Below are 18,778 nucleotides of genomic sequence, written 5' to 3' on the forward strand. Positions count from 1 at the left end.
CGAAAGTTTTGAGAACGGAGCCCCTCCCCAAATTGTCAGACCCAGCTACTGGCCAGCAGTCTCACTCCTGTAGCCTCCTGCTGTGTCCCCTCCTGGAGAATGGGCTGTCTGGTCATTTGTAGGGAGGAGCCTCAGCTTGCTCCTGTCCTGGGCCTGGCCCCAGCTGGTCCCCTGGTATAGCTCCTCATCTTGTGAGTAAACCTAGAACCTGCAGGGGAGGCCTGTCATTGATGTAGTGTGACTGGCAGCCCTGTGTTTGTCTCTGGGCCGAAAGTTCCTCCTGCAAGGTGTTGGGCCCCTGGCTTGGCTGGAGGCTTCGAGGGCCAGGAGGCTGATCTCTAGGAGCTTGTGTCCTCCGGAGGCTGCAGCAGGGTGGGGTGCTCTGGACTAATTACATTCTGCCTCCTGTTGCTGCTGTGGTGACAGCCCCTGGGTCCCAAAAGGAGGCATGAGGCCCTGGGGAGCTCATTACTGTGCCTTACCTTCCCTCCGGTCCCTGCTGACTGGGCCCTGTTTGTTGTCACCCCTCACCTCTGGGCCTGTTGCCCTGCTGGGCCTCCCCTGCCCCACCCTGTGTTCTCAGTGGAACGGGAGTGCTCAGGCTGACCTGCACCCCTGCTCTTTCCCCCCACCTCACTCTGGGGATGCAGAGCCTCGGAGGCTCACACTCTCAACACACATGCCTCCTCCTCCAGGAAGCTACTCTTGCACTTCTAGTTCTTGAGGCAGCCTGAGGCCAACAATTCGAAGCCAGCCAGACCTGGGTCCCTTGCTAGCTGTGTGACCTTGGGCAGGTCACGTTCCTTCTCTTGGCCTCAGTGTAAACCTGAGCTTTCCAGTTCACAGGGTTGCGAGAGGATTCAAGGCGCCTGTGGAGGGCAGGCCCCGCTGCATAAGGGGCCGTCCGCACCCATTAACCCCCTCCCCCCACTGGGTTCCCGTCTATTTCTCTTTTCTGCCAGACGGCTCTCGACAGCAGGCCTCCCCCACCATGAGACCCCTCCCCCCAGCTGACTGTGCATTACCTGAGGGCAGGGCAGTAGACTTTGGGCAGATCAGAAATCAGGATGTGACAGTAGGGTGGCGCATTTGCCTGGCCCAAGCCACAGGAGTTCACCTCCCCCAGAGCCTGGCACAGCTCAGGGCAGGCCTGAGCCACGGGGTGCCCGGCCCGGGGAGGGTGGTGGTCAGCTGTGCCCTGGCCATAGGAAGCAGAGAGCGGAGTCCCGGTGGAGTGCCTAAGTGTCTGAGAGTCAGTGCTGGGGGCCGGGCAGTGCTGGGGCGGGGCCTGGGGGAGGCACCTGGTGGCAGGGCCTGGCTGTCTTTTGGTTCCACTTAACTGTTCCCCATCTGGCCTCTGCCCCTCTTGTGTGAGCAGTTCGTGCCCTTTAGCTATATAGCAGTTTACTGAATACATGTTAATTGAGCACCAGCTATGCCCCAGCACCATTCAAGGTACTGGGGACAAAAGATTTGAAAAAGTATAAAGTCATTGAAGGTTTTCTTTACCCAGAAACAACCAGTGTTAAGAGTTTTCTATATTTCTTCTAGTCTTTTTTCCATTGGGGGTTAAAAGAGCTGTTTGCTTATTTGCTTTGTTTTTTGATACACATTTTTGCATTCATTTACGCAAGTTTCTTCTCTCCTCTATCATTCCTACATCCAAGCTTTGGTGGATCCTCTCAAGGCGTCTGGTGGCTGAGCGGAGGTCCGTGGATGGCAGCGGACCCAGCCCCACCTGCAGCCTTCCGCCTCCCCCTTCTTCCCTTCCTTCCTCTCCCTGGCTGTCCCTGGTTCCCACTAACCCCACCTCTCCTGCCTTGTCTGTGAGGCCCAAGCCCCGGAAACAGCTTCCATCTCAGCCTCCTCCTGCAGATCCGTAACCCTCTGCTCAGGCTGAAACCAGGCTCTCCTTGGGGTTATGTGGCCCCTGGATCCCCATCAGTAGAAGCTGAACACCTCCCCCCATGTCCTGCAGGTTCAGAGATGAGGCAGGCATTTTCTTCCCTCAGTGCTTCTTCCAGATGACACCCTCCCCATCTAAACCCCTACAGACTCCTGCCCTTTGCCCTCCCCCAGCCCCGCACACCTTATCGCTACACCCTGCCCTCATCACCCCGGCTTCAGTTCTCGGTAACATCTCTATCAGCTGTCACCCTCGGTTGTCTTGAACTCCTGTTCCCATGGCAGCCACAGCCTGCACCTGGGTCTGCTCTCCCTACAAGTCCTCAATTGGCAGATCAGTCTGTCTGGCCGCACCTTCCAGGCATCTCCCTCTCTCTTCCACCCCAACACACACCTGTCCCTAAACCACATTTTGACCTTGGTCACGGACTGTGCTCTCTCCCCATCTGCCCATCTTCTTCCTCTTGTCCTTGGCCTTGGACCCCATTGCTCATAGCATTGACTGTTCTCTCAGCATTCATTCATTCATTCATTCATTCGTCATTCAACAAGTAGTATCTGAGGGCCTCCCACGTGGCTAGCTCTGTTCTAGGCGCTGGCTTAAAGTGAAAAACAAGGCAGACATAGTCTCTGCCCTCTCAGGGCTTACGGTCTCGTGGGGAGACATCACAGACAAAAACTATGCAAATGTGCAAATAAAAAGCAAAATTTAGTTCTGAGAAAGAAAGAAACACTCCTCTTTATGAAGGAAAGAGAAGCTTCCCCAAAAGTAACTCCTCAGCCATGTTGTTCCCCTCTCCTCTGCCCCTCCTGCTACGAAGTAAAAGGTTTTGTGGGAGCCAGGCGGTTTCACATCTCTGTTCTGTGGTTCTCTCAAACACTCCAGGGGAATTGCTGCCAACGACCCTCAAAACTGACCCCAGCACTCAACGGGACCAGGTATTCTGTTCCCCTCTATGTCCTGCTGCTATTTACATAGTTCAAGATCCCACTGACTTATTTAGCCTTTATCTAGCAAGTGACTGCTTATGGTCCACTAGACCCATCAGCTTGTTTTCAGGTGTTACACTTTGGCTCAGGCCTCTGTCCTCTTTTCTGTGTGTGGCATGTCATGGCAACTTCCCCTCTCTTCCACCTCCCACTACACTCACATACTCCAGTTCTTCCGTTTGTCCACATAGAATAGCTGAGCTCCTAGTTCTGCCTGAGATACTGGGGATATAGACATTTGTCAGATTCTTTCTCGGCCTCAAGTCTCCTGGGGGAAACTGAGGATTGATACAGGTGGAATAAGAGATGGGGTTTTAGTAAGAGAGGAACCTGGACATGTGGCTGCCATGTGGTGCAGAGCTGAGGTAGAGCTAGTAGACAAGGATCATCTGGGCCAGTGATTCTCCATGCACAGTCCCTGGACCAGCAGCAGCATCACCTTGGAGAAATGCAAAGTCTCAGGCCTCATCAGAGACCTATTAAATCACAAACTCTGGGGGTAGGATCTAGCTGTCTGTGTTTTACGTCCTGCCTGTGATTTTGATGCTCACTAAAGTTTGAGAACAGGGGTCTAGGTGAGAGATGACGGTGGCTGGGCTGTGGCCTTGGCAGTGGGTATTGGTGGTAGTGGTTGGGGGGTTCTCAGGGTATCTGGGAGGCAGAATCCACAGGCCTTGGCAACTGGGTGTGGTGGGGTGAGGGAGAGGCTGAGTCAAGGATGGCTCCAAGGTTTGGCTTGGGTGACCTCAGATTTCAAATCAGCAGGCCCCTCTGGTCTTTGTTCCCCCCACCTTCCTGCCAGGGGATCTTCCAGGCTCTCCTTACGTGCCTCCAGTGAGTGCCTGCTCCCCACCTCCATCCCCAGTACTGCCTAGATGCAGTGCTCCCTTCTTCATAAACAAGTGAGCTCCGAGCCCATCCATGGAGGTGGTAGTCAGGGTGGTTGCCACAGCAATTGACATCAGCGGTCTAGTCCCCGAGGAGCCTGTCACCCTCCTGCCTGCTTGCGGTGTCTCCATTAGCACTTCTGCGAAGAGTGGAGAGGAGGCATTTGGGGACTTCCACCCTCATACACATCCCATTTTGAGGATTGGGTGGAGCTGGAAAGGACCAGTGGCCAAGAGGGGTGGAGACAAGGGGAGGGTGTCAGGGTAGGCGGGGCCCCTCTTTGTTGGCCTCTTGCCTTGGCCGTGAAGCCCCAGCACACTCGGCTCCCAGACATCGTCAGAGGCAGCAGCAGCAACTGGCCATGGCAGAGGACGGGCCGAAGCAGCCACAGCTCATCATGCCGCTGGTCCTGGACAAGGACCTGACCAAGCAGATGCGGCTACGCGTGGAGAGCCTGAAGCAGCGCGGGGAGAAGCGCCAGGATGGCGAGAAGCTGCTGCGGCCGGCCGAGTCCGTGTACCGCCTCGACTTCATCCAGCAGCAGAAGCTGCAGTTCGAGCGCTGGGACGTCGTGCTGGACAAGCCGGGCAAGGTCACCATCACGGGCACCTCCCAGAACTGGACGCCTGACCTCACCAACCTCATGACACGCCAGCTGCTGGACCCCGCTGCCATCTTCTGGCTCAAGGAGGACTCGGATGCCATGGATTGGAACGAGGCTGACGCCCTGGAGTTCGGGGAGCGCCTGTCGGAGCTGGCCAAGATCCGCAAGGTCATGTACTTCCTCATCACCTTCGGCGAGGGTGTGGAACCCGCCAACCTCAAAGCTTCTGTGGTCTTTAACCAGCTCTGACAGTAGCTGCTCCTTGCTGCTCCCTGTCCCCCGCCTGTGCCCTCTTCCCCAGGTGTGGGCAATTTGGGGGCATTTTTCTAGTTGTTGGCCTGTACTGAGCTTGGCCAGGACCCCCTCAGCCTGCATCTTTCCTCGTCTCCTTTCGCCGGTGCTGGCACTCCTGCTCACGAAGAAAAACGATACAAGGCTCTGTAGTTAGAAGCTGAACTGGCTGCCGCTACTTCTGCTGTAGACCACAGACTGGGGCTAGCGCAAGAAGATGGAGGGGCCATGGTATCTGCCTTCTATCTGTCTCATCATCATCATCGAGAGAGAGAGACTGAAGGAGACCAGGAGAGAGACAGACACAGAGAGAGAGAGAGAGAGAAATCCAAAGAACCAGCCATCAGGCTTCCCCTGGAGACAGGCAGACGGAGACGGCAGAACAGCCTCCTTGGGGAATCCAGTAAACAGGCATTTGCTGCCCACCCGGCCACAGCGCCCTTTGTCCAGAGGTGAATACCCAGCCTGGGGATCCAGGAAGGCGCTGGTCCTGGCACGGGCCTGGCATGGTCCCACGATGCCTCGGGGGCCTTCAGGACATCGGGCAGGGTGGCGGTGGGCGTTGGTTTGAGCAGTGGCGAGTGCCTGGCACGCTGGAGGCTGTGCAGTCCAACTCTCGCTCTTCTGAAAATGACCTCAGGTGGGAAGAAGTGAAGGGGGGCATAAAAAAGTCACATAGAAATGTATCTATTTATACATATACATATATGTTGAGAGAGAGAGAGCATGCTATATTCATATGGATATATTCTAGAGGCTGTCCTGCCCTGCAGACAAGCCTGATTTTAGATAATCTACTATATAATTGCCCAGCTGGTTCATGGGTGGTCCTTAGCTCAGGGGCTTGGTCAGATTGGCCGGGGAGAGGGGGATTGACCTGAGCTGGGAGACTGAAGTTCATACAGTGAAGTGGAAACAGTGTAGTAAAGGGGTTTCTCTCTGCCAGATGAAAGCTTGATGGAGGGGTCCATAGCCCTGGAGATGGGGACAGTAGGTTCTCTGGGGCCTCAAGTGTCCCCTGTTGGGACGTCAGGCTTTTTCTAGCTCAATAGTCAGGGAAAGTTAGTGTTTCATCTGGAGGCATTTCTGGCATCTTCAGTGGAGCCTAGGGGTGGGGTGGGGCCAGACTGGTAGGGCAGTTGTGGTGGCCGATGCTCAGAAGTGGGCTGGAGGTGGCTGTGTGCAGTGACGGCGGGACACTGGCCTTAGAGGTCACTGGGCACAACCCACTCACCCAACAGGAAACTGAGACATGATTATCAGCAGACTCAGTTTCAGCCCCGCTAAGCCTCACTGCTCTTCAGAGCACCCTAGGCCCAACGAGCCCCCTTTGAGGGAGGGGCGTGACCTGCCTGGCATCAGCTGAGTGTACCTCAGGAAGTGCCACCAACACCCTGTCTCAAGACCAGTCCCGGTTTCTGTCAGGGACGTGCCCATGACATTTCCCTCATGAAGCAGGGGAGCAGGTGCGGGGGGGGCGCGGAGCTGGGAACAGATGCACTGAGAGATGGAGGGTCAGTGCCATCCCCACTGGCCAGGGCTGCGGGGAGGGCAGGCCCCTACTTCGGAGGCTTGCACGCAGGCCCCAGTGTGGAATCTGGATTCTTTAGGCGGGAGATTGGCTGTGGTGTGAGCTGGGTCCTCTCTAACTTGCAGCTCTGGCCTGTGCTGGGATGTGCTTAACGTCCTGGCACTGCCTGCCTTGCTTTCCCACTGAGCACTGGGGAAGGCCAGACCCCCGGGGACGGCTCTGCCCTCTGCCTCTTTGCTTGACCTCTCCTTGCAGCCAGGGGGACCCTCTTGGTGCAACTGCCCGTACCCCCACCCTGCCCCACCACATTCGCCCTGTGCGTGCGTGTGAGTGCCTCTGCTGGGCTCTCTGTGTCGCCCCAATAAAGCCTGTGCGCCCCTGCCTGGAGTGGTGTGTCGTCTCTCTCCGTGACCCGCCCCTGTGCTTTCAGGGGCTCTGACTTAGCCCCACCCCCTCACAGCCCTGAGCACCTCTTCGGGGGTTCTCCCACACTCCCAACCCCTCCTCCTGCCGCTTTCGGGGATGAGGCCCAGAGCAGTCAGGTGAGTGGCCCAAGGTCAGACACCAGTTTGGAGTTCAGAACCAGGTCTCTTGACACCCAGCCAAGAACCGACACCCAGACAGGTTTTTCTCCAGTGGCCCCCAGACCAGCCTCTGTAGGGGGCATGGAGAGAGTCATGCTGAGGCCAGGGGAAGGCTCCATCTGGTCCTCTGCCTGTCGGACCCAAAGGAGATGGGTGGGGACACACCAAGCCGTGCTCAACCTTGCAGGGTGGCTGGGCCGGGGGAAGATGGGACAGAGAAGTAGCCAAGGTTGGGGTTTGGGGGGTCAGGCCTGTGCTCAGGTTTCATCTGGCTTGGGTCACCAATTTGCTGTCTGTCCTCAGGCAGCCCCTGACCCTCTCCCAGCCCCAGACTCTCTAGAGGGAGCAGCCTGGTTCTGTGAGTCCTTTCCAGCCCTGTCCTGCTGACTAGAAAAGACAGATACTGCCATGTCACCTTGTGCTCCACTTGACCCTTCAAGCTCTGTCCCCTTGTCATCTTTCTCTAGTTCACTCAGTTTTTGGACAGAGATGACAGAGGCCCAGAGGAGGAGGTGGCCTGGCCAAAGTCACAGAGTGTGGAAGGGCCAGAGAGGGTGTGTGTGGACCAGGATCTAGGTCCACAGACCTTTGGCCCCATGACACAGGTCCCCTGGGATGGGCAGGGACGAAGCCCCCACTCCACCTACAGGCCCAGGCCCAGGAGAGGCCAGTTTCTTCCCAGAAACTCAGGTCAGACTCGGCTTCAGAGGCCACACAGGGTTTTGCTTGGGAACAACCTCTGCTTCGAAATGCTCCCGCAGCCAGATCTCACCTCCCCGTCCTCCAGCCTAGAGCCCTCCCAGAGCAGCTGCTGCTACCTTGTTCCCCAAGACTTGCCCTTCTAGCTGCGGCCTCCGTCCACTCCTGAAGACGCCTCTGGGAGGGTAGGGGAAACGGAGACGGAGGCACCGGCCCTCCCAGCCCCAGACAGGAGTACAGGTCTGATTCCACTCCCAAGACTGGGTCGGGAGAACCAGCCATCAGTGCAGGGTCTGGGAAATTACCCATTTTCCTTGGAAACCACGAGAAACCATAGAGCGAACAGACCTGCCGTTTCCTGAACATCTGCCTCCCACTGAGGCAGTGTGTGGAGTGGTGAGGGACCTCGCCCTGCTCTGCCACCTACTGACCACTTGTGTGATCCTGGGCATCTGTCGGTGGGGTAATAATGGTGCCTCCCCTGCAGGGGCGTTGTGAAGATTAGCTGAGCCGATATTAGTGAGGCACCAAGCTTCACGAGCTGGCACACGGGCACCCTGTCTCAGTTTGCTCACCCTTACTCTCCTCATCCCTGCAGATACATGGTCTCACTTTTCATGATTATTCTGAGAAGAGGGTATTAGGAGAACCTATTTACTGAGGAGGAGTGCAGGGTTCAGAGAGGTGAAGTGAGTTGCCTGAGACAACTCAGCAGCCCGGTGACAAGTGGGGCCAGGCCTGGTTCTGTGGATGGAGGGAGTGGTCACGGGCAGTAGGTTCTCCTCACCACTAGGCCCAGAAGACCCAGTTGAGAGGACCTATAACCCTCACAGTATAGCTGGGGAGCCCAGCGGATGGGGCTCTGCCCCAGGACTGGGGTTCCCGCCTAGGGCTGAGCATCCGGCTGTGCTCATTCCTTGCCCTGTGCACAGGACTCCCCGGGCCCCGCTGCAGGTGCATCAGTGTCCTGCTCTCCAGGTGGTGAGCCAGGGGCTCTGCTCTCCTTAGGGGCAGGGAGTGGCACCCTATGTTCCTGGCCTCTTCCAGTCGTGGCATCTGAAACTCAGGAATTTGAGACTCTTGGAATCAGAAGCTGAGAACTGAGGAACTTCAGATGCTCAGAACCAGGGACCTTCTAGCTTTGAGGGCTCACAGAGGCCTTGTGGCTCACCTCACCCAACTTGGGTGACATAGGAAACCCTGTCGCCTTCCCACAGCCCTGCTGGCCTTGATCAGAAATGTTCCAGGCTGGCCCTCTAAGGTCCCAGGCAGAAATCTGTGAAAAGCTCACTTGTTATGCCAGGCGCGCACACACACACGCACACACACGCATACACACATGATCTCACACACAGACATTCACTCAAATGCACTCGGGCACTCGGGTCCTGAGCAGTGCTGCCCTCCATGGGCTCCGACCCTCCCTGTCTCTCCTGTCTCTCACGCACCTTGGCAGAGTCCGGTCAGGCCTGCCCCAGCAGGATCTGAGCCCAACCACTTGGATCTGGGCTGGAGTCCCCCAGGGAAAATCCCAGGAGCACTCCAGGTGCTAGGGGTGCCATGGGGTGCTGTGGTGAGCCCATTAATGGGATCCGGAGGTTTCTGGGTGGTTCTGCAGTGAGTGTCGGTTAACAGGGTCCCTAGGAGTGGGGTGAGGTGGGGCTCCAAATCCCACACAGTCCTTACCTCCTGCCTGCTCAGCCCAAGTAAGAGCCTCGACCCCTCAGGTCTAGCTCTTCCCACCTGCACGGGGGGCTGTCGTTGAGGGTTTTCTTTCTCCTCTTGGCAGGGAGGTTGAAGGTCACTTCAGCTCCCTTCCAGCCCCAAGGTTTGTGATTTTTGTGTGAGTGCACCACACACTTTGTACACCAATAGGGATGACCCGTCACGTGTGCACAGCCCTCCACAGGTTATGCAGTATTTCCAAGGCCATGATCCACCTTAGTTCTCACAACAGTCCTAGAGGTACGGTAGGCAGATACAGACACCAACACTTAGGTGGTTTAGTCAAAACTTAAGTCCCTGCCATGCACCACAGTTGGTAATGTGATGTCCAGTGGTATGTACAAGGTTACCGGTCAGCCAGGCCTCGTGGCCAGTGCTTGGGGGTTATCCTTCTAGAAAACCAGCTGTGGAGCTGGGCCTGGCCCTGTGCTGGGTGCTGGGGATCTGGGTGTGAGTGAGACACAGCCCTGCTCTCCAGGAGCCAGGAGGAGGAGCTGCCCAATGGTGCCTAAGGGGAGTGTGGGGTCAGGCAGCCCCTGCAAGCTGCTGCTCAGCTGCCCCCTGAGGGATGAGGAACTGTGTGGATTGGGTGCCTGAAGAGATGGCCTAGAGCATCACAGAGTGTAGATTCCTGTGGGTCCTGAGAGAGGCAGTGTTCAGGGATGAGTGAGGCTGAGAGTTTGCAGAGCTGGCTCACAGGGCTTTGAGTGTTGGATCAAGGAGCCAGTGTCGCTAGTGATGCATTTCAACTGTAGACAATGGGAGAAGAGAGACGGCCTAATGAGCTGCCTGTGCCCATCCCTCTGCTTCAACAATCTCATTTCCTCCCTTTCCTCCAGGCAGTGTAGCATTCATTCGGAAATATTTCTGGATGCATTTCTGAATGATAAGGACTCGTTCAAAACAAAACGAAATGAAAAATCCTAACCATAATACCATAACACAACTAAAATAATTTTCCAATAATTCCTTAATATCATGAAATACCCAGTGAATGTTCTAGTTTCCAATTTGTGCCACAAACTGTGTGCATTTTATAGTTTGTTTGTTTGAATGAGATCCAAGCAAAGGTCCATAATTGCAATCAGTTGGTTCCATTTCACCTTTTAATTTTTTCTTTGCAATTTATTTGCTGAAGAAAGTGGCTGTCTTGTGCAATTTCCAACTGCGGTAGTCCCCCCACCCCCCACCTTATCTGCAGTTTCACTTTCTATGGTCAGCTGTGGCCCCGAAATATTAAATGGACAATTCCAGAAATAAGCAATTCGTAAGTTTTAAATTATGAGCTGTTCTGAGTAGTGTGATGAAATCTTGTGCTGTCCTACTCCATCCCACCTGGATGTGAATCATCCCTTTGTCCAGTGTACCCACACTGTATAAGGCACCCGTCTGTTACTCGCTTCATGGCCATTTCAGTTATCAGACCAACGATTGTCATGGTATTGCAGTGCTTGTCTCTTACTGTGCCTAATTTATAAGTTAAACTTTATCATAGATATGTATGTATAGGGAAAAAAACATAGTATATATAGGGTTCAGGCATCCATTGGGGGTCTTGGAATGTATTCCCTATGGATAAGGTGGGGGGTGGCTACTGTATCTGGATTTTGCTGGCTTTGTTTTCATGATGTCATTTAACATGTTCTCTGTGCCCTGCATTTTCTGTAAGCTAGGACTTAGCTCTAGAGGCTTGATAAAGCTCAGGCACAAATTTTATTTGGCACGACTGCTTCAGGAGGTACATAATGTCTGGTCATATCTCTTTTTTGTGATGTTAGAAGCCATAATTGTATAAATTCATTACTTGTCAGTGGTTCTAAAATGTGGGAGTCTCACTTCTTAGCTGGAATTCATCTCCAGATACAAACCTCTCTTCATCTGCTATTAGTTAACCTCTGGTACAGTTTCTATAGAAAAGGCAGAGTAAATCTTCCATTCTTTCCATTAATTTTCCTTAAAAAAAAAAAATGAGTTGATTCCTTGCCATCTTCTAATAGTGACTAATTGTGTATCATCATGATCTCATGGATGTGAACGTATTTGATGTGTTTCCATCCACAGAAGTTGTTATCCTTATTGCTGCTCAGATTGGCCTGTCTTTGGCCATTGGGAGCCTTTTCAGGTTGGTCCTCGATCCTTTAATGTGCCCCAGGGACTTTGGTTGCTTCCTCGATTTCCAGTGTGACTAAATGTGGTGTGTGGAAGGAAGCTGAGTTTGTGTGCCCGTGGAGCTCTCTTCCCTGGACAGTCTTATCCCTCTTACTTGGTACCTCGGCCGACAGCAGAGGGACCACCGAAGGGTAAAAAGGTTGGCCTGGGTCCCACCTCCTGCTGGGTCCAATGGCTGTGATGCAGGAGGGGAAGGTGAGACTCGTGGGGATCCCTGACTGGATCTCCAGGGCCTGGGGCCTCATTAGCTGCTTCTTGAGCCACAGAGGGCTCAGAGCCAAGCCCTGGGTTAGGCTAATGATCCTCCCATGGCCCCAGCAGGCCCTCCCAGCGCCCTGTGGGGGCTCCTCTGCCTCCTTCTCCTTCTCCTGTCCTCCCTCCACCCCAACTCCCCACACACAGTCCAGAGCTTTTAGAGCCTGTAGGAGCAGAGGAGAATGTAGTGGCCAGGTCAGTGTTCTCAGCTTCGGACTCCCCATCACTCTGCCCTTGGGCAGCTGCTTGCTCCTCTCTGGACCTCAGGATTCCCGTATGTGCAGTGGGGATGATGCCCCTACCCCACAAAAATGTGCCCTATTTTTGACACAACTTTCTGTCCTGAGAGCAAAGCAGGAAAGCCTGCTGGGGTTCAGGGCAGAGGCCAGTCTGGGAGTTTTGACTTAGAAAGTACGTGGGGTTGACTGGAAAGGGAGATAGGGGTGCAGGGAGAAAGAGACCGGACAGGATCGAGCCCTTGCTGGGTTCTAGACATTGCTCCAGGCTTGGAAGCCCTGAGTGTGACTCCTGCCTTCCTCACCTGTGCCCATGGGCAGCCTCAGCTGCGACTTCTGTAATATCGCCCCAAAAGGTAACAGTGAGGGTCAGGGCGATGGAGTAAACAGCCGGCCTTGAGCCTGGCACCTAACAGGCTCTTTCAGTGGCTGTGGCGTCTCTCGCTGTGCTTAGCATTTTCATTTTCTTGGTCTTGAATGTCCCACTAGGGAACATTTCTCTTTGCCAGCATCCCTGTCGACGGTCCAAGGAGTATAAACAAAAGCATTTTTAATGAGTGTGGGCGATGGGGAATGACTTTTGGCTGAAGTCTCTGTGCTCAGGCTGGCCCAGGCCCTGGGATTTACAGCTTCCTGGTGCATCTCTGGCTACTTAGCTTGGGTGCCTGTATGCGCCCCCACCCCCACCCCACCACCCATGTCCTGGTAGGCTTGGCCCCTCTGGTCCTTTTCTTTCCCCACCTCCTGCTGCCTAGATTGCCTCTATTTGTCTTTATCCACTTGGGGGATACACACTGTCTTTATCCACTTGGGGGATACACAAGGAGCAAGGTCTCAGGACACCTGCTCAGAAGCTGCTGCTGGCCCTCTAGGGTCGGGCCCACCATTCCTTTCTCTCCACAGCCCCACATGCACCTCATGTCGGCCCCAGCATTTGCTGGCACGCCTGCCTCTCCCACCCTACGGGGAGCCTCACAAGGGCAGAGACTAAGTCTGATTCATCTGGGTCCTCAGTGCCAACATGGGGCCAGGCGTAGAGTGGTCCACACTGATAAAGAATGTGCATATTTTCAGCTATGTGATCCTGAACAAGTTACTTGCTCTCCCTGAGCCTCAATTTTCTCATCCGTAGAGATAGATAATAGTATCTACTCATGGGGTTATAGTGTGAATTAAACTGAGATAACCCATGGCAGTCACAGGCTTGGCATGTGACATTTCCAAGATACTCCATAAATAATATTATTAAGAGGCCCAGTCAATGCCTATGAATTTACTCATTCAGTTAACACATGTTTATTAAGCCACCTCTCTGGGCTAGGTACTGGGGGATAGCAGTGACCAAGACGAATGTGTCCCTGCTCTCAGGGAACTGACAGTCGCATGATATCAGAATTGTACACAAGGTCACACACTTGTTTAACTGTAATTGGAGTAAGTGTCTCAGAGGCCATGAGACTGGTGGACGGGGGTCCTGGCCTGGTTTGAAGAGTCAAGGAGGGCTTCCTGGAGGAGGAGGGCAGACCTTAAAGGACAGTGAGAATTAGCTGGAGGAAGAGCAAGTGTAGAGCTCTGGCCAGAGAAAGAGCCTGAAGCAAGGATGGAGAGTTGGCTGGGGAGTGGTTAGAGAAACAAATCTAGGAAGTGGTGGTGGGGGCAGAGCACCTTAAGTGTTTGGACCTTATTTCCAAGGAAGTGACATAATCAGAAAGGTAATTCTGCTGCTGTATGAGGTGGGGCAGATGTGGCTGCCGATGCTGTTATAGGGACCCAGGGCAAGAAGATGGGGGATGGGGCTAAGGATGCAGGGGGATGGAGAGGAGGAGATGGATTTTAGCAGAATGTAGGATCTCAGATGGGCCTCGTTGGATGAAGAGAGGGAAAGGGGAGGAGGCCAGCGTGGTAGCCAAGTTCTGGCTCTGGCCGGATGAGGAAGGGTGGGGATGGTGGCACCATTCGCCAGGCGGGAACTGGTGGGTATGATATATTTCCGAACAAGGAGGATGCAGATGGAGGCACAAGGAAGGGAGGGGGAAGCTCATAGAATCAGAATGACAGAGCCGGAAGGAACCTTAGGAAGCCTCCAACCACTGCAGAGATAGGGAAACTGAGGCTCAGAGATGAGGATTCACCCAAGTGTCAAATTGGTTCATGGCAGAGGTAGGACTTGAACCTGGTATTCCTTTCCATTTTGATTCTCTGGAGGCATGCACCCCATTTCTTCAGGAAGCCAGATGTGACCCTCAATGTGTCCTCATCCTATTCCCCTCATCCAGGTCATCCCAGACTGGAAGGAGCAGGAGTGGGACCCTGAGAAGCCTGATGCCTATGCGGGCATCTTCCACTTCCACTTCTGGCGCTTTGGGGAGTGGATAGATGTGGTCATCGACGACCGGCTGCCCACCGTCAACAACCAGCTCATCTACTGCCACTCCAATTCCCGAAATGAGTTCTGGTGTGCCCTGGTGGAGAAGGCCTATGCTAAGTAGGTGCCGGCAGTGGGCAAGCAGGTGGATGGCCAGGCTGGGGCAGCACCGCTGATGGGCTCTACATGGGTGTTCCTGTAGCAGAGCTCCAAGCACAGAGAGGTCAGAGGCTGGTACAAAGTCATACAGCATGCTCAGAGCCCAGGCACCCAGGGCATGGCCAACTGAGCCTACTCTGGGTGGGGTGGAGGCTTGGACTGAAGGTCCTCTGGATACCTAGTTGTCAAGTTCCCACAACCAACCACATAGGGAGGAATAGTTACTCTCGCTTATACCTGAGAAGATTATACCAGGAAGGCTTCCTGCAGGTAGCCGTGAGCAGAGCTAGCACTCACATTCAGGTCGGTGCTTCTTTCCCAAAGATCCAAGCTGCTGAGCCCTCCATGGAGGCCTTGTTGGGGACGTGGTATCTCTGAGGCTGGGCTGGTTGTAGAGCCTTGTCTGCTTGCTAGGCTTCCCCCTCATCCACTCATCCATCTGACTGACTGTCCATCCGTCCATTGTCTGCTCACCACCTCCTCCTAGATCACCAGCACAGGCACAAGCAAAGATTTGCTGAGCTGTGGAGGGGGTTGAGGCAGAATGACCTGCCCAGGCCCCTGCAGGATAGGAGAGGCCTGGGGCAAGAGGGCCAGAGGGTCAGAGACCAGCAGCCAGCTTTGCGTGAGACTGGTTTTTTTCCTCTCTGGCCCATTTGTCAGTCTCCATTTGGACAATGACAAAGGAAAAGGAAAAACAAAAACTCCCAATACCAAAAATAAATCCAAGAAAACACAATGTTGGCAAGTTTCATTTTTCCCCCCAGTCAATAAAAGGGAAATTTTATTGAGGCCCCAGGGCCAAGGGGTTTGGGCCGATAGCCACCGGGCGGGTGGAAGAGGGGCCTTATTTGACCTTCTCGGGGTGTAGGTTGTTGGCATGGCCACACTTCTTGCGGTAGTTGACAGCACGGGGATGCAGGTGGGCGTACACTCGTGGCAGATCATCTCGTCGCAGCTATACTTCTGGGCGAGCTGGCGGAGGGAGAGCTCAATGATGCCGCCCCCAGACCAAGCACCAAGTGCAGGTGGACTCTTTCTGGATATTGTAGTCGGAGAGTGTGGCCATCCTCCAGCTGTTTGCCCGCAAAAATCAGACGCTACTGGTCAGGTAGGATGCCCTCCTCATCTTGGATTTTAGCTTTGCCATTCTCAGTGGCATCACTGGGCTCGACCTCGAGTGTGATGGTCTTGCCGGTCAGGGTTATCATAAAGATTTGCATCTCTGCGTCTGCAGGGGAGACTGCTCAGCTGCCTCCTTGAAGAGTGGGAGGTTCCATTTTTAATCCTAAGAAAGCAAAACTCGCCCCCTGGTGGTCACTCAGTCTCCGTGGTCCTCCATGCTGGCCTCTCTCTGGGAGAGCCGCCCAGTGGACTTGCTAGTGTTTTTTGTTTTTGTAACGTAATATTTATCGCCTAACCATGTGTACATCTACGATTCAGTGGCATTAATGACATTCACAATGCTGTGTACCCATCGCCACTATCTACACCCAATGCTTTTCATCACCCACAAGTTAAACTCTGTACCCACTGGGTAGTACTCGCCCCTTTCTCTCTTCTACCAGCCCCTGGGAACCTCCGTTTTGCCTTTTGTCTCTATGAATTTGCCTATTCCAAGTAGCTCATATAAGTGGAATCATACAGTACTTGTCCATACAATATCTGGCTTATGTCACTTAAGTTCCAGCCATGTTGTAGCATGTATAAAAACTTCATTACTCTTTGTGACTGAATAGTGTTCCACTGAACGTATACGCCACATTTTGCTTATCCATTCATCTGTCGATGGACACTTGGGTGATTTCCACCTGTCAGCTATTATAAACAATGCCCCTGTGAACAATGTGTACAAGTATCTAGTTGAGTCTCTGCTTTCAGTTCTTTGGGACATACATACCAGGAGTGAGTTGTTGGGCCATATGGTTCTATGTTTACATTTTTGAGTACCCATCAAACTGTTTTGCACAGTAGCTGCACCATTTATGTTTGCTTGTTTTTTTATTTATTTACTTTTCAAATTGTAAAATGGATTCATGTCTGTTATGGCAAATCCAGAAAATATAAGAAAATCATGCAGAAGATAACAAAGTCTTCTTTATGCCTGCATATTCTTCCAGCCGCCTCCTCTCCCCTTCCCTGTTTTGGGTCACCTGAGATGGGCCTCCTCTTCTGTTCAGGAACACCATCCATGGCCACTGTCCCCTCAAGGCCCCATCTTCACCCACTTGGTGTCTCCATTTGCTCTCTCCACACCCTCCCGCACAAGTGGCAGCTCTTTTAATATCTTTGATGCATCTTTTTGTTTGTAGGTTACCTTGCAAAACCTGCGTTGCTGTTTTGTGGACATATATTTTCAGTCTACATAAATATGCCATAGTCTTAGTGTTATATATCTCATTCTGCTTCTCACATTCACATTCAGTGCTCTGCCTTTACAACCCCAATTTTTTTCCTAACATTTAAATAAGGAGCCACAGCAGTGTCCCTAGCACCTGATATGTTGCATATAGTAGATGCTATATTTTTAAATGGATTGTTGTATACATTTTAAACATAATTGGAACCCAGCTGTATTACTTTTTCAAAGGTAACAAGCAAGCGCTAACATTGTCCTGGCTGTAGGAATTCTGTCACAGTGCTTTCTTTGTTCAGTGGCTGCTGAATGTTCCAGAGCAGAGGTGCAGCATTAGTTTTTAAAACCAATTCCCCATTAGACATTTAGGTGACTTCTCGTTTTACATTGTTAATGTCACAAATAATGTCATTCATCCAGAATTGGTTTGTCAAAAGACGTATGAGCTTTTAATGCTCTTGAAAAGAATTGCTAGATTTCTGAACAGCTAACTTTTGCAGATGAGGCTGCTAAGGCTAAGGGGAATTTGAGTAATAAAATGGTACTGTTCAGTGGGACAAACGTTGGCCTGGGAGTCGGAGACCTGAGTTCTAGTGTTGGCTCTGCTATGGTCTGCTGTGTGACCTTAGCAGTTTGCTTGACCTCTCTGAGTCTCAAAAACCTCTCCTATAATATGAAGGATTTAGACCAGCAGGGTAGCATGAGCTGGGAACTCTTTTCATGTTGCTCCCCAGGCTGGCGGGCTGTTACCAGGCCCTGGATGGAGGCAACACGGCGGATGCGCTGGTGGACTTCACAGGTGGCGTTTCCGAGCCCATCGACTTGACAGAGGGTGACTTTGCCAATGACGAAGGCAAGAGGAACCAGCTCTTTGAGCGGGTGTTGAAAGTGCACAGCCGGGGAGGCCTCATCAGTGCCTCCATCAAGGTGAGAGCACAGAGCCAGACCCCAGAGGCAGCCCCTCCCCTTCATCAGCCCTAATAGGGATGGAGGTGGCTGTGTCATTGCAGGCAGAGCCCCTGCCCAGGCTGGCTCATAAATCCAGACTCTCAACCTCATGGGGGTGGGGGGAGGAGAGAAGGATTTAGAAGGTACAAGCCCCTTCCAAGTCCTGGACAGCACAAGTCACAAGCCCCCTACAGGACGGGGGCGTCCTAGCCCCCTACAGTATCAAATGCCTTGCCTGTACTGTTTCACCAACCTCTCCCTTTACTGGCCCTCTCATATTGGAGTGATGGGTGCCTATGCATCTGAAGATCCCTCAGTCAAGGTTTGAGGCATCACAAGGAATGAGGTGACTAGAGAGGAGAGAGTCCCTACTGCCTGCTGGCACAGGCCTGAGCACTTCGAGTCTTATTTCATTGACTGCTCATGTTTTGAGTGGGAAAGCTGTGGCTCAGTGAAGGCAGAGTCTGGCTAACCCAGTGGTGTATTGATAAGCTGGCTGTCTGGGAAAATAAAAAGCCTCGATCTGGAGCATTCACTTATTTCTGTAGTGTAAATACTCCCACCATGGTTGCTTTCAAGCACCCACCTTGCAAAATTGAGCCAATGCTGTCCACTCTAACGCACCCCTGTGCCCACCCCAATGCACATCCCTTCCTTTATTTCACACTGCTGCTCCCCGAGGCTGTGTAAAGGGCTGTCATGGCTAGCTCAGTCCCTAACCGTAGAGGAACAGGTCTCCCTTTTGTGCTGAGCTGCCACTCACTCCCCGTCCTGTAAGGGGCAGTGAGTGTAGCCACCCCTCACGCCCTCTGGTTTCCCCTGGAGCCTGACCCAGCTCAGTGTCTCTGAACAGCGGTGTCCTCCCACAGGCTGTGACAGCGGCAGACATGGAGGCCCGCCTGGCGTGTGGCCTGGTGAAAGGCCACGCATACGCCATCACCGACGTACGCAAGGTGCGCCTGGGCCACGGCCTGCTGGCCTTCTTCAAGTCGGAGAAGTTGGACATGATCCGCCTGCGCAACCCCTGGGGCGAGCGGGAGTGGAACGGGCCCTGGAGCGACACGTGAGTCCCA

At 53.4% G+C, this 18,778-nt stretch overlaps 2 protein-coding genes and 1 pseudogene across 2 annotated transcripts in view; 2 read left to right on the forward strand and 1 right to left on the reverse strand.

The window, feature by feature from the left end:
- Nucleotides 1-18,778, forward strand: part of CAPN5 (calpain 5) — a 52,889-nt gene that overhangs the window by 24,908 nt on the left and 9,203 nt on the right. The window contains exons 4-6 of the mRNA XM_006926642.3: nt 14,154-14,362; nt 17,492-17,684; nt 18,575-18,768. Coding sequence (XP_006926704.1) covers nt 14,154-14,362; nt 17,492-17,684; nt 18,575-18,768 — 596 coding nt within the window. The remainder of the gene's footprint in view (nt 1-14,153; nt 14,363-17,491; nt 17,685-18,574; nt 18,769-18,778) is intronic.
- Nucleotides 3,771-6,855, forward strand: OMP (olfactory marker protein). The gene has a single exon (XM_025042771.1). The coding sequence runs from the start codon at nt 4,145-4,147 to the stop codon at nt 4,634-4,636; it is 492 nt and encodes a 163-aa protein (XP_024898539.1). The 5' UTR covers nt 3,771-4,144; the 3' UTR covers nt 4,637-6,855.
- LOC112474597 lies at nt 14,369-17,483 on the reverse strand (annotated as a pseudogene).

Source organism: Pteropus alecto, unplaced genomic scaffold, assembly GCF_000325575.1.
Source record: "Pteropus alecto unplaced genomic scaffold, ASM32557v1 scaffold7, whole genome shotgun sequence".
NCBI lineage: Eukaryota > Metazoa > Chordata > Mammalia > Chiroptera > Pteropodidae > Pteropus > Pteropus alecto.

Coding starts and splice junctions, on each gene's coding strand:
- OMP (XM_025042771.1), top strand. CDS start 4,145: ATGGCAGAGGACGGGCCGAAGCAGCCACAGCTCATCATGCCGCTGGTC.